This window comes from Thermobia domestica, chromosome 7 (assembly GCF_964235325.1).
Source record: "Thermobia domestica chromosome 7, izTheDome1.hap1.1, whole genome shotgun sequence".
NCBI classification, from domain to species: domain Eukaryota; kingdom Metazoa; phylum Arthropoda; class Insecta; order Zygentoma; family Lepismatidae; genus Thermobia; species Thermobia domestica.
Window position 1 is genome coordinate 12,698,035 of NC_137460.1, and position 15,746 is coordinate 12,713,780.

At 39.7% G+C, this 15,746-nt stretch overlaps 1 protein-coding gene across 1 annotated transcript in view; it reads right to left on the bottom strand.

Moving 5' to 3' along the window:
• The window catches only part of LOC145689861 (discoidin domain-containing receptor 2-like), a 563,912-nt gene that overhangs the window by 286,983 nt on the left and 261,183 nt on the right, over nt 1-15,746 (bottom strand). The window contains exon 3 of the mRNA XM_081764129.1: nt 7,894-7,996. Coding sequence (XP_081620255.1) covers nt 7,894-7,996 — 103 coding nt within the window. The remainder of the gene's footprint in view (nt 1-7,893; nt 7,997-15,746) is intronic.

Genomic DNA, 15,746 nt, shown 5'->3' on the forward strand with positions numbered 1-15,746 from the left:
CGTCATTCTTATCATTCTGGTCAGGCGAGATTTACATTCTGGTCAGGCGAGATTTTGGGTATGGCGATATTTTGGGGCCCGAGGTTTTGGCCCGGCGAGATTTTGGCCCGCGAGGTTTTGGGTGGCGAGGTTTTGGCCAGGCGAGGTTTTCGCCCCGCGACGTTTTGGGCGGCGAGGTTTTGGCCCGGCGAGATTTTGTCCCGCGAGGTTTTGGGCGGCGAGGTTTTGGCCAGGCGAGGTTTCGGCCTGGCGAGGTTTTGGGAGGCGAGGTTTTGGCCAGGCGAGGTTTTGGTCCGCGAGGTGGTCGCCGCGAGGTTCTGGCCGCGAGGTTTTGTACCCAAACCAAAACTCCCACATGCAGAAATTGTCACAACTGCCACACAAACGGACAAAACTCCCACACAATCGGACAAATCCCCCACACTCTGAAATGATCGTGATTGCACGTCTTCGTTGCGGCTCTTTATGACGCCCACTTTAGTGTTTCTGTCATTAGAAAACAGTGCAAGAAGAATAGTTGCAACATCAGTTTAAGTGGAATAAAAAGTACAAGGGCAAGACATGCAGCCAGGATCATTTCAGAGTGTGGGAGATTTATCCGATTGTGTGGGGGGTTTGTCCATTTGTGTGGCAGTTGTGACAATTTCTGCATGTGGGAGTTTTGTCCATTTGTGTGGGGGTTTTGTCCATTTATGTGGGGATTGTGACCGTTGCTATGTGTGGGAGTTTTGTCCATTTGTGTGGGAGTTATGACCGTTGGAGGTTATGACCGATTACCAGTGTGGGGGTTTTGGCTGCGGGAGTTATGACCGTTCGTGCATTTGGGAGATTTGTCCGTTTGCGTGGGATTTATGACCGATTGTGTGGGCGTTTTGACATTTCTTGAGTGTGGGAGTTTTGGCTGTGGGGGTTATGACCGTTCGTGTATTTGGGAGATTTGTCCATTTGTGTGGAGGTTATGACCGTTTGTGTGGTCGTTTTGACATTTCTTGAGTGTGGGGGTTTTGGCTGTGGGAGTTTTGATCTGTTCCCTCCCAGACATTATATTTAACTTCACATTAAGTGTTCTCAAAAACGTGAAATATTCAAATTCATCACCTACTCTTAAGAAGAACATACAAACAGCATAACACAAGACGAACATGATGAACCACACAAACACATACACACAACGTTGAACGAAGTGTTAAATATTACGAGAGAAAAAGATTATTATGATAGAAGAAACAATAGACATAGAAGGGTTCTCAATCCCACCTTGAGAACTTAAGCATCCACCAACCGTCCACTGTGCTTTAGAAAGAGTAAAAGCTGAAGTGGGAATGAAGCTGACTGTTTCACATACTGAAGCTTTCAGAAGAGTAATGAGTAACAAGTTTCTGCTTTTTTCCGTTTGTTTTCATATTTTTCTTAGAAAACTGCCAATGAAAACATAAATCACACGAAAAGGTCATTTTACCTCTCAAAAAAGTAACTTTTAGTGACAAATTTGAAAAAATAACTTTTAGTGACCAACTTGAAAAAAGTAAATTTTAGTTAAAAAAGTGACTCGCTATGAGACCTGTTCCGCTCAATGAATTTACGTGAATAAAAATATACTTTACAAAAATTAAGCTAGCGCCAAATGCGTTCGTGCATAACGCTAGACTCATTCTAAAATATATATAATTTTTACTTCAATCGAACTCTTCATTTTTAGAAACGTTTTGACTACACCCTTCTAACGTCCGTCCGTTGATACACCACTTGCAAAGCAGGCTCGAAACCAGCCACAGAGCTTTGGGGGGCCATGAATATGTTAGGAGGGGCCAAGTCATTAAAAATTCTCTTACAAATATCTAAATTGTGCATTTTGTATTGAGGTCTGGACGGGACATGAAAAATTTAGGGAGGGCCAGGCCCTCCCCAACCCCCCTCTGGTTACGAGCCTGTTGCAGAGTAGCGCTTAACCAACTGAATCTGGTATAAGCTTATTACTATATTGTCACATTTTTCCTTATTGAGGAGGAGTGCCAATTTCAGTCATCTGCATCTGTCCATCAATTTCTTTTCTCGGAAACGACTGAGGAGCACAGGAAGGTAGGTATCAGCGGTCTGTTTTGTCAATTGTTTCAATCGAAACACCCCCCGAAACAATGAGGTCGTGTGGTTCTCGAAGCCGTACATGAGAACGAGTTCGCTTCGTATTTTGAAGTGAAATAAATAAATAAGAATATTGCCTACCTTCCTAAACGCTAAACCTTTTTTAACTTGATGTAATAAATAACCTATATGATACTGATTGATACAATTGGATTTGGGGGAGTATGCCTTTTCCATCCAGGGGTGTGTATGAAGAAATTTGGAGGGGTGTTAGGGGGGTGTTGGGGGGGTGTAGATTACTCCCTGGTTGGACGTGTATACAAGAAATTGTCTAAATTGCGTGGTTTACCTTCGGAGCTTTTTGCACGTCTTTGCTGGGATCAGCAATAAAGATACTATACTATAGCTGACCGGAAAAGTATAGTGCAGTTTGGCGAATCACGTGTTCTAGAGTATGTGGCAAAACAAACAGTAGTGAAATCATATCGTTGGCATTTATTTATTTTTATTTATTTATTTATTTGTTTGTTGTACAACATAATAAAACATAAGAAATGTTGTCAAATGGGTGTCAACTAATTGCTACCCAACACATATTGTAAATTTAAGAGCAATCTCGCCTGTATGTCATGTGTTCAAAATGGTGACCATTACGTCAAACATATTCTTTATAGCGGTCCTGTAAATCGGTGAACACAGGTTGCTGGAACAACAAAACAAATGACCGAATCTTCTTTCTTAACTCCGATATAGTGGTAGGGGGTTATCGAAGGGCGCCGATTTCTCTGTAAATTGGGGGGGATTTCCAATGCAGAAGACACATATATATGAGGATTTTAAGACGAATTGTATTCAAATGATGCCATATATTGTATATTCACAAATACAATGGGGGGCCCACATGAGCTTTGGGGGCCCGGGCCCCACCGCCCCCCAGGATCGGCGTCTTGGGGTTATCTGCTAGGAAAATTGCTTCTTACAGCATACCGCATGTAACCATCTAGAGCCGTGAGGTCAGGGAAGTGGGAAAGATATAGAAAATCCGTTCCACGGAAAATCAAGTGATGTCTAGACTTTTGTAGGCAGAAGGGCAAGTGACTCACTTGCAATGTGGGCAGTAGCCCCATCCCCATAGCAGAACATGCCGCGATCTGCGATATGATCGCGGAAAATGTGCCGCGTCTGTGCAGAAAAATTGCCAGAGGAAAAAAGAATAGCCAACAGAAAAGTATAAAAACATGCCTCATATGTGTAGATGTCTTAAATGGACTAACTACTCGCATAAATATAGTTTGAACTGTTTTTTTTAGGTCGCGTAAAGCGTATTTTTCACAATCACAAGTGCTTCTTGTGTAGAAAATTTTTGATTTACAAAAGCTCATCGCAGAAAGACAAAGAAAGTTCTACCATCGGGAGCCCCATTTTGCTGCATCCACTGTGTTGAAACGACAGATTTTTGGTGTGGTAATCATGCAAGAATGGGTCAATAATCAACTGTTGATTGATGTAGCAATCAAGGTACACATGGCTTTCATCACTGGACCATATGTTGCTGATGAAATCTTAATCTTCACATGCCATAATTACGCTGTAGAGCAATACACTAGACGTAAGAGCTCATCTCCTGTTGTCAGATGCTGCCTCACACCCATATGAGTGGAAATAGTGCTTGACAATAAATACATCCTCCTCTATTGTGAGTAATATTATCTTCGCACTAACTGCACCCTATGCTAGTCCACACATAACTGAACACACATGTCGCTCTCACAGCTCATATCACATTGCACCTTCGCATCATCCGTACGCGAATTTCAGTACTGTTTGTTTTGCCGCATACCGTAGTAAGTATAGGTGTGGAGTACACCGGCAGCCCAACTAATAATAATGTGGCCTACGAGACGAGACGAGACGAGTTCGAGAAATAAGGTTGTCTTGTCTCGTCTCGTCTTGGTTCTTGAAAAAGCTTTTCTTATCTTGTTTTCCAAATTCATGGCCTGATTCTTTTTTTTCTCAACTTCGTCTAAAAGTTATGAGAATACTTTTGCCTCACGAAATGTAAAGGGCGAATGATGTGATATAAGAACAATTAAATATATGGTGTAATGTCTCACGTGTTCAGATTTAAATCTAACTGAAAGTCTGTAGGTCTGGACGAAATTTAGAAATAGGCATGTTATTTTACTGGAATTACAGGATGTACAGCTGACAGGGGCGGACTGGCCCACTCTGCTACCCTGCAAATGCAGGGTGGGTCCCCCAAACAGATGGGCCCCCTCCACCAATTTTAAAAAGATGTGCTCAATTAAACCTACCAGCATCAAAAATATGGCAGGGTAACTCCCGCAAACTTTGTTTTGCATAAAAAAACGTAAAGTTAAACTTTATCGACTTGAAAAGGTTCCGTCTATGAGACAATCAGGCCCTAAAACATTGCGGGGTTTGTGATACAGCAGCTGTTAAAAACGAGCACGTTAACTACTACTTTTTAAAATATAAGAAACACAGTAGATTTCAGGCTGTTATTGGATTTGGATGCTATTGCCTACTCCGGTTCTTTTACAAGCCGGCGAGTGGTGATGTTTTAAAGAAACAATAGTTTCGTAGATATTGTTATTGTGGAAAGTGGAGGTGGAGCCGGAACGCTATTGAACTGCATTGTCCTCAGACCAAGCTTCGAAGAACGAAATCGGATCAGGCTTCGTTTTTTTTTCTTTTCAGTGCGGTAAAGCGAAAAGAAATTAGTCCCCAAACCTCAAACAATTACTATGAAGTTGCTGCCCTCGGCTCGTTTTATTTGTATATTACATCGAAGAGCAAATCCGATAGCAGCAATTCAATTATTGGAATACCAGTTACAGTACGTGTCGTTTGTCGTGGAAGACAGATGTGGTTGTGTCAGTATGGATGGTAGGAGTGATTGTAAGATTGCTGTAAAGAAAAAATATAAAAGTGGTACTGAAAAGCGAGAACACAAACGAAAATGTGATTTACAAAAAGCTGCATGACCCAAAACAACGTAGGCTATTTGAATCTGTGAAGCCCCAAGAAACAAATGAGTGTGATGTGACTCATTCGAGTACTGCAGCTCTGCAGGACAGTTGTCAGGTACTTTTTTTGTTTTTCTGTCTAAGGTGTTTATAAATTATAATGTATACAGCACGTCTTTGGATGATTTCAGTCAATTGTAGCTTATCTTTTATGGCTATTTTTACTTGAAATTACACAACTTTAACAGGTGAACACGAAATTAACTGGACTGTTTGCTGCCGCGTAGTGCTTTCAAACGGGTCAGAATCAGGCTTTCATGGGTCAGGGGTCGAGTCAAGCCTGCTTGAGACACGGGTCGGGTCAGGTCACCTACGCTAGGGTCAGGGCTGCTCTAGCCACGGGTCGGCTCGAGTCAACTTTTTTATGGTCGTTTCGGCTAAAACCTTCTCGGGTCGAGAGGGTCGGGTCGAGTTGAACATCGACCCGACCCGACTCATGACCCGAATAGGTTTTAGCCGAAACGACCATAAAAAAGTTGACTCGAGCCGACCCGTGGCTACAGCAGCCCTGACCCGACCTGTTACCCAAGGAGGTTCGACTCGAGCCCTGAGCCAATGAAGCCTGACATGACCCGTTTGAGAGCACTAGCTGCCGGCACTGGGCTCAGTAAGCGTTGGTGTAACTTCTAAAAGTGCTGAACACTTACGCTGTCAGTCAAATCAGTGCGTATATCGTGTAAATGTTAACTTCCCTTTAGTTATTTAAAGTTAATTTAAAATAAAAGTGTAGTAAAATGTAAAAATTATTTGTGATGTGCAAAGTAGGTATTCATATGAAAAGAGAAGTTGGGGCCAGCCGAGGAACGGGTGGACTACACTAGACGATAGACGATATTTAATCTTTCTGCAACATGAAGATATGATATTATGACTTACTTATGTCAAGGAAAATCTTGCGTTTCGAAATCTATCGCAAATTTACCTCCAATCGCATTCTTTGTGTTACATTGAGGCCACAAAGTTACAGCTTTTTCAAGTTCCCAACACTGACGCCATGTCTGTTGTCTCACCTGATACGCTTGGGGCGGGGGGGGGGATTTGTCTGCTAAGAACGGGGCGTATTTCCTCGAGATTATACAGCAATATTTAGACGAGTTTGTGTATGTGGCATTTTCTTCTCGCCAAAAAGACACGTACAGAGAGAGATTGCGGCACATTCGCGAGCAGAGTCCCGACTGAAGTAAGTGGTATTTTTTACGTATCAAGGGGGAGGGGAGCCCCAGATCAGCTATGACAAAATACGAATCTTCGTTAAGTAGGGTGGTTGCAGGTTTGGTTAGGGCATAATGAAGATATTAATATTAGGATACATTTCTGACATTCATGTTAATATTATATTATATTAGGTTACAGTATGCAATTCAGTAGAAAATTTCAACCAATTTGATATTAGAACTGATTTATTAGGAAATTACATTATTTCTGTCAGTGCTTTAACTATTTAGTGTTTGAAAGTTGACTTGAGAATAGTTTTTACTTATTGCACATGTATATATTTTGGGTTTTCTAAAACATGACACTCATTTGTTTAAATAAATGGTTTAAATTCATCACATAAAAAAAAACAATAGCATTATATAAATAACTGAAAGCACCAATTCCGGTATTGTGTGTGTTTACAATAAAAAATGATAATGCCAATTACACACTGTATGAGTTACTATTAAAATGTTCCTACTTCAGATTTTTTGTAACTAATGTTTTGCTTTTGTATGAATGTATGGGATACTATTTATGGGTTCGAAGATAGACTTTTATAGTATGTAATACATGTGAAGAATGCCAAGTACATTTTTTATATTTTTATACAGTGGGACCTCATTTCAGTTTAGCAGGGTGGGCCCTATGGTTGCCAGTCCGCCCCTGACAGCTGAGGTAACAATATGGCACACGTAAAACTTCTCGTGGAGTTACCTCTAAACAGTTTCCAGGCAGTTATCCAGACCAGAGTCTTTATTATACGGTATTAGGTAGGCTGTATGGGTGTTCAATCTTTTCTGGTTGTTCTTGGATATAACGCATGGACCAGCAACTTACGTTGGGATCCGAACCAATGGCGTACGCAAGAGGTGGTTTCGAGGTTGAAGCCCCTTGAACAATATATTATGGAAAAATAAACATTTATTACCTTAAGCATGCAGGTTTAGAATAGTTCGTCATTTTTTTTTTTAAAAAAAGAAGAATGTTTTACTTTTATTCTGCTTTAAATGATTTTCTACGAAAATTCTCGCGCCTGCCCCAAAAATGGCATGCAGAATGTGTGCAAACTAGTGTATGTAATATTCTCAAACAAACAAACAAAAAACAAGTCATTGAGTTTGTAAAGTGAGATGGCAACACTGTTAGCCAGTTAATGAGACTTTTGACTTGTGCTGCCATCTGTAAAGAAGTTACGTGCTATGTGTTCTCGCTGACAGCTGTCGACTTGATCTAAGGTAATTACAGCGGAAACTTCGTTTGGCATGTAGTTGAATCAACGTATGGATTTGAGTTAGAAGTCATGTGAAACAGTGGTAGTAAAGATCAATGCGATCATTTAAGAAAAGGGGGCTTCTGTGTAGAAATTTTGCACAAATGTAGAATCTATAGGCCCTATTCAATAGGTTTACTTAACATTTTCTAAATTTACATCTTTTTTGTTTTCTTTTTTTCCTCTTTTTTTGTGTTTGGTATTGTAAACACACTTTAACAGAACTTTTTGAATACTGGTGTATTTTTGTTTCTACGAGATTGAGAAAAAAATAATTGTTTAAAACCCTACCTTCCGTTTGGAGGTCCTACATTTGGGACGTAGGATGAACTAGCAGATATGGCAGAATCTGGGATTTCTCCTGACTCCATTCCCAGCGCTTGGTCACAAGAGCCTGAAAGATAAAAACATTAAATTAATAGTGTAAGCGATAATTAGGTAGCCGCATTCTAAAGAGAAATTTTATGTTATTCTGTCATTTGAGAGAGGTTTCCTACTTTTAAGTTTGTTATTTGTCACAAACATTACATGGAAGGAAGTAAACTTTTGACCATTTTCCCCATCCATGTAATTGCTTTTACTAATGATTATAAAACGACTTCCAGCCACACACTCATACACACACACATATAATATCCGAATGAGAATCATCTGTCATGTGCTTATTAAATTTAAATTTACTGAATACAGTAGAACCCCTCTTATCCGTCCTCGGCTGGTCCGTCACTCCGGTTGATTCGACCGTGCTCGAGTCGAACTTGTCTCGACTCATTGGCGACTCACGAAGCCCATCGTCGTTTACTGATATCGCGGTATTCTTGTTTACTTGCTGTTACAGCTTCTCTGCTTTAGTGTTCCTTCGTCATCTCTTGTTTCGTTTGTTTCGTTGTGTATGTTTTCTGTACTGTACTATACAGTTTTTAGTGCTCACTGTTCGTTTATTTTTACTGTGGAGCAGTAGTTCTCAAAGTGGGGTCCGTGGGACCTAACCAAGAGGTCCGCGACGGCATAAACTTAAAATGTATTGTAATCAAATGGAATTCACAGCTCTTATGCAAAAAGTATTTTTCTGTCACTAAAGAGAAAGCAATTAGAAATTATACCTACGTTTGTAAATTTACATGTTTTTCATAATTTACCAAAATTCTGCCCAGAAGCTGGCCAGTTGTTATATAGGACTAATTTAAGTGAGAGAATTTCTTTCTTTGAAGACACATTTTCAAAAGCAGTTGTACATTAACTCACGACGCCTCTCGAAATTCCGTGGATTTCATCTTCAAGTGGCGGAAAGCTCCCACCACTACCACCAATTCTAGATTTTTTAAAAAAAAAAAGTCGTTGAGTTTTACGTCCCACGATTATGCCGGTTAGGCTAAAGGAGACGGTGATGATGAGTGATGAATGGAATGGTGGAATGAAGAAAGTGTTAGCAAACGGGAGAACCCCGAGAAAACCCACGCACACGGTGTTTGTCCACCACAAAGTCCACTTGACGGGGGCTGGGATCGAACCCGGGACCCCAACCACCAGAGATGAACGCTCTACCACTGAGCCACCGCAGCCCCTTAGATTTTTTATTTAAAAAAAGAAGTAAATGTTAGTCATTCCTATGCTTATAAACATCAATCCTCCCCTCTCCCCAATTCTGGAATTTTTTAAAAGATGAGAAAAACCTCCCAAAATATGTTCCTAGATCCGCTATTGCGAGTAATTCTTGACTCAAATTGGTTTTCGAGTGCGCTGTGAGTAAGAAGAGTTCTTTGAAAAAGCATTGCAACATTTAATGCCTTTCCTTACCACTTCATTATGTGAGCAGACCTTTTCTGCTCTTTGCAGTATTAAAACTTTAAAACGAAATCGTCTTAGTGTGGAATCGGACCTAAGATTATTGGGGGCAAATATTATCCCAGATTTCAATGCAACTGTGGAAAAACACAACGAATTTAATTCCCTAGATTAGTGACCCCACATTTGAGAACGTTGTTTATCAAGTGAATTTCCTTTTTTAAAAAAGACATTGATTTTTCAGTCTTGAAAATTACTATATTTTCAATTCAAATTTCGTTCACTAGGAAACAATCGTGTATCTTTAGAATAAATTACTTATTGTATTATTTTTCTTGATCCTTTCCTATCCTTGAGTTGATTTTGAGTTTAACATCCCTTCAGCAGCGAGGCTATATGAGATGTCGGCACACTGATTAACGTGGAATCCGAACCACATGAGCTCCCGCCTTGGTCCTTGATCTTTTTCTTGTCAATAGTAATTCTAATTAGTACATGTTTTAATACCATGTGAAATTTCAAAAGGTCCGCAGATCACTTTCCAAATGAACAGAGGGTCCGTGTTATCAGAAAGATTGAGAACTACTGCTGTAGAGAACAATACAGTCATTTTTTTAGTTCAGAGATAGTTTATTTTACTGTAAATCCGTATTTTTCTGTATTTTCTGGTAATCCGACCATTTTGCGTTCCGACCATATCCCCAATCCCAAAGATGACGGGTTAGAAGAATTCTACTGTATTTACAAGAAATGAAGAAGGTTTATACAATTAGAAAAAAATAAACCACTGAACACCTTTAATTAAAAGAAGTATAATTAATCATCCTTCTTTCTATTCTGATTTTTCTAACTGGAAGTACGTAGGGATGGCCAGAACCGGTTTTGGCTCTGAACAGATCCGGTTCCGGAACCGGTTTTTCGGATCCAGGTCTGGAATCCGGTTTTCAGATCCAAGTCTGGAACCGGTTCTGGAAGCGGTTCTGAAAATCAGATCTCCAAGAACCGGTTCTTCTCGGAACCGGAACTTTGTGGCCATCCCTAGATATACGCAGCTACAAATATGCATATTAGTATACTATATGCATACTAATGAATATTTCAGTTTAACGTACCACGATTTTTTATACCCTTGAGGCTAAGGGAGACGATGTTTAAGGAAAGCAAATGATAATGAGAGAATTAGTGGAATGAGGATGAGGGAGAAAACGAGAGTAGTCAAGAAAACCCACGGACACGATGTTGGCCAGGGATCGAACCAAGGACCCAACAAACTAGAGGTAAGCGCTCTACCACTGAGTTATCATGCCCTTTTAAAGTGTTTGAGTGCAATATTGCTTTTTTTCTCAGTTTTTTAAAATTTGCAAACATTTATGCCCATATACCATTTATGCATTTATGGTAAATGCAAAGTCAAACAAATGGAATTTCATAAACTATTGTTGTTTTCTTGGTGCATTTCTTACATAAGTCATTCTAACTTCACACTGTGAAAACCATGTTTCTATTAGGGGTGGACCCAGGGGGGACGATCGGGACGAAACCCCCCAGAAGAGGAAACTTTCTTATTTCATGTATAAATAAAACCCATTCATGGTTTGGAGCTCTTAAAAGTAGCTCTAAAGACCAGTATTATAACCCTCCGTTCCCCCAGAAGTCTGTCCTGGATCCGCCCCTGGTTTCTATAAGATAGTATATAGCAAATATAATAATGTCACTATTTTCATATTCTCAAAGAAGACTTTTATTTTGATTGAAATATGTAAAAGTCCGGCCCCCAGAAAGATTTATTGATTCCCTTGCTGGCTACAACCAGGAATGTACAGCCAAATTTGTATAATTGGTCTTACGTACTGGCGTTGTTGGTTGAACATTGTTTAATATTCAATTACATTATTACTAGCGTTCCAGTGGCGGCTCTTCAGGGGAGTCACATGAGTAAATCAAGTAGCAGTGTCACGTATACAATACGTGAAGGAATTTTGTTTGTATGACAAACAAAATTTTTCTCAATATTGAAGCCGGAAGTGGTACGAGATTTCTACCACTTCTGGCGTTAGTGGAACGATTAGAGTAATGACGGAGTGTTCTTGCGACGCAAGAAATCGCTTCTCGATATCTATTTCTGTTTTTGCTCAATAGTGATCAATGTTTAAACCGGAAATGGTCGATTTCTATTACTTCTGGTTTGAATATAGCCTCCATCAACGAATTCGGTTCCTAATTTCGAAAACCTTCTAGGTTCTGCCCCAAATTTGATGTTGAACCATCAATTCGTGTTCTTGAGATTTTTGTCTTCCCGAGGAACACACAGGACAGGGAAGGGTTTCCTCTCCCAGACGAATGGACACACAGAAAAAAACAGGGTAAATACATGGTCAATTCAATAAATAATCCGAAAAGTTGTATAACAAAATACAAAACTTACGAAAAAATGTTGTGCTTTTTTGTTATTTTTGGTGGTGTCCTAGAACTATAATCAGATGGGCCTGGCACGCCTGCTTCGCGAATGGAATGCTGGGAACCAGTGAAACAAGATGGCGGCACCTTTGCAGGTTTGCACGAACGTGGGGCAGCGGAGTGTCATTAGATTTCTGTTTAACTGAAGGGTTGAAACCAATTGAAATTCACCGTCAGATGGCAGTGCACTATGATGAAAGTTATTTGAGGGGCATAAAAGTGTACGAGTGGGCTGATAAGTTCAAACGGGGTGTAACAAGTGTAAAAGATTCGCCACGCTCAGTCTGTGCTGTCACGGAGAACAACATTGCAACAGTTTAAAAGTTGATACGGGAAAACAGACGTATTACGGTGAGTGATATTGCAGCAAAGATGAATTATTAGTGTCGGATCAGCCCACTATATTGTTCATAACGTACTGATGTTCAAGAAAGTGTGTGCGAGATGGGTCAAAATCCTTAGTGACTCAAGGTTCGCTGATGATGAGGAACTCCACGTAGCAGTGCATAATTCGTTACGTACACACCTCCAAGAATTCGTTGCCTATGGAATTGAGGGCATAAGTGTCCAGCATTAGCATAAGTGTATAGAACTTGAGGGGGTTTATGTTGAAAAATAACTGTTGTATTCCATTCTCATAATAGATTCTGTACAAAAAAAAAACTTTTCTGTTTTTTTTTAATTGAATGTCCCTTGTATATAACGAAAACCAAACTCCTTAAAGTTAACTTTTAAATGCGAGAAGCCAAGGGAAGGAAACTAAAAATAATTACTCATTTTTGTATACCACTTGTAGCGATAAAATGTGTACTAACTCCCTTAGCTTGCACAGGAAAAATATATTTTTAAGTATATGTGACTTCCCTAGATACCCACTGTTCATGCTTCTATTCAGGGGCGCACCAAGAATTTTTGTTGGGGGGTCCAAGCTTTAGGAGAGGTCCCATATTAGAAGTTACTACGTCTATGTAGTCTCAAAACGGTTATTATTTTGCACCGGAAAAGACGATAAGTACTTGTAAAACATTTCTACCTATATTTTCAGAAAAAAAATGATAAGTTGTTCTTATAAGAAAGAGAGTACAGATGAAGTGTAAGATCAAAGCTACATCAATCATTTTCCTGTTAAACAAGTATAATTTTATTCAGAAAATGTACATATGTACGTTAAGTTAGGAAGTTGTGGAGGAGGGTCTGGACCCGCTGGATTCCCTGTGGATGCGCACTTGCTTCTATAAAGGGCACCCATCAGGGGGGAAAGGTGGGGCGCTCTCCCCCCTGAGAGGAAATTTTACTTGGGAATATCGAAAACACAATATAATTTTTACATTAGTTACAGCAAAATTTGAAACTATATTTGAAACATCGCTTATACTTGTCCCCCCTTGGAAACCACAACATGGGCGCCCTTGGCTTCCATACTCATTTACCGAATATTCGGTAGTAAGTTGGAATGTTTTCTACGAATATACGACTATTTCAGTCATAACTTGGATTACTTGAAAGACGTGATCCTTGTAAATTTTGAAATCACTGCATTTCAGGAAGTAAATGAATTGTTTTTCATGAAGACAAGATATTGAGTACCTTTCATCTCCCCCCCCCAAAAAAAAATTCTTCTCTGTTCTGTGAAAAAGGGACACAATGTGAATGATAACGCCAGTATATACACACACACATACACATATGCATAAGCTACACGTAAAAGACGAACACGTATTTTTACAAAACACACATAACATATCGCTGTTCTCTACCGAACCACTTTTCCCGCATACGCCAATACCATTCTGAGAGCAGAGGTAAGGAAAACCCTAGAAAGCGATAGCGTGCCTGGAGAACAAATTTAAATATCCGCCCAACCAATTTGGGGGATCGCCAAAGTCACGGAAACGTCAAACTCCGACAGTGGGAAAAAAAAATTGCTGAAAGTATTGTTAGCTAGAAATGGATTACGACTTCGTTCAGCCCCCAAAGTCCTCCGCCCCTCCCCTCCCCCACACTCCGTACTATGGTTCACGTCTCACAGGTTCAGTTTCTGGTTCCCTGCATGAAAATGCGGTTTTTCTTTTTTTCTTTTACCATATCTTCTCGAATTCTAAGCCATGTACTTTTTCTCTTCTCTTTCAGGTTTTTCACCATCAATATATATATATACTAGTGTACCTCCAATGATCAACACAAGAAGAAAAATAGTTTCTACGTTAAGGTCTCTCTGCCAATACAAATTGTAAAGGAAAACTGTAAGTTATTTTCAGTGCATCCTTTCTACGTAATAAACTATCCGATCGCTCTTTCTCGCTCTCTTTACAATACCTGGACGTAGATATAACTCTGTACTTAATAGAAATTCCTTAAGTTTTCTTCAATATCCATGCTGATATATGTACTTGATCATCATCATTATGCCTAAATACAAATGTACGTGGGATCCGCGGTGGTAGAGCGCTCACTTCTGGTGCATGGGGTCCCTGGTTTGATCCCAGCTCACGTCAAATGAACTTTGTTGTGGATTAACACCGTGTGCGTGGGTTTTTGTGGGTTCTCCCGTTTCCTCCCATTTTTATCATTCTACCATTTCATTCAATATGATACACTGTTAAGCACTTATTGTCACTGTCACTAAATACTGAATATCCTATAAGAGTGGCGGCCTTGGTATTAAGTAGTCGACTTGACACACTACCTCTTGGGTCAGTTTGGCTTTCTACTTACGATCTATCGCTGCGCGTATACACGCGCGTGGTATTTGATTTGTGGAAACATAGCAAAGATTATGACCCACTCTTGTATTATTATTCAATCTCTACGTTTTTTTCGTCTTGCTTCTTAAATTTTAGTCGAATGAGCGCTCCTAAAAAAGTTGCGCACCTAGGTTCGTGCCTAGTTGGCCTATTAGTAAATCCAGCCACGCCTACTTTGTCTTATAAGATTGCAATGGTAATATGTCCATACGTTCGTCTGTCCCAATCACTCTTGAAACAATTACTCTCTAATGGGAGAGAGGTAATAACGATAATAAACATCAGTTTTAGTTAGCTACAAAAAAGACTCAATATTTAAATAATAAATTCTAGTATTTTTAGAACCATTTGAGAAGTTAGAATACATTTCTCATCCTATATTTATTACGATTACGCTAATGGAACTTGCAAAATCGTACTGTTAGTCCGTCTGCTACTCTACACGACAACTTTTGACCGTAAGCGAATTTTATTTCTCCCAACACAGCTACCTAGCTTCTATGCAAGGTAGCCTATAATACAAGAATATATATCATTTTCTTACTGCTATTGCCTCGACAGAGTTCGTTAATGGAGTTAATTGATTTAACATCTTCACGGCTAACGGTGGTTATACATACTCCATTTAAAACCATTAACATCCCCTAGCTTCTATGCAGCCTGGACAGTAGCAAAGTAATGTTGGTTGCCTATAAAAAGGGAGTATGTAGCATTTTCTTTCTGCAAATTGTCCCTCCAAATACGACATACATAGAATCGCCAGTCTTCTTTACAATCTTTAGCAGAATTTATTTGATATCTTAAGCTTCTTTTTGAGGTCATCGGCATTGATAGTAATTTTGGTTTTTGTCATATCTTTTCAATACCTGGTATTTATTTCCTTCCACACAAGATATTTTCTTTCTTTCTTTCTTTCTTTTTTTTTAGAGTCTCTCCTTTCTTCACAAAAGGATTGAGCAAGTGGGAGCTGTGGTGGTTAGGGTGGTGACAAGCGCCTCCGGAATGCAATCGTTAGCACGAGAGACAGTAGCAGTAGTAGCTCCTGGCGGTGATGATAGGAGATTGCGGTAGAACGTGATCACTTTATAAAACGACCTTTTGCAAAGAAATTGGCTGTTTTAACATGTCAGGTCACGGGATTAAAACGTTCCTTCTCGG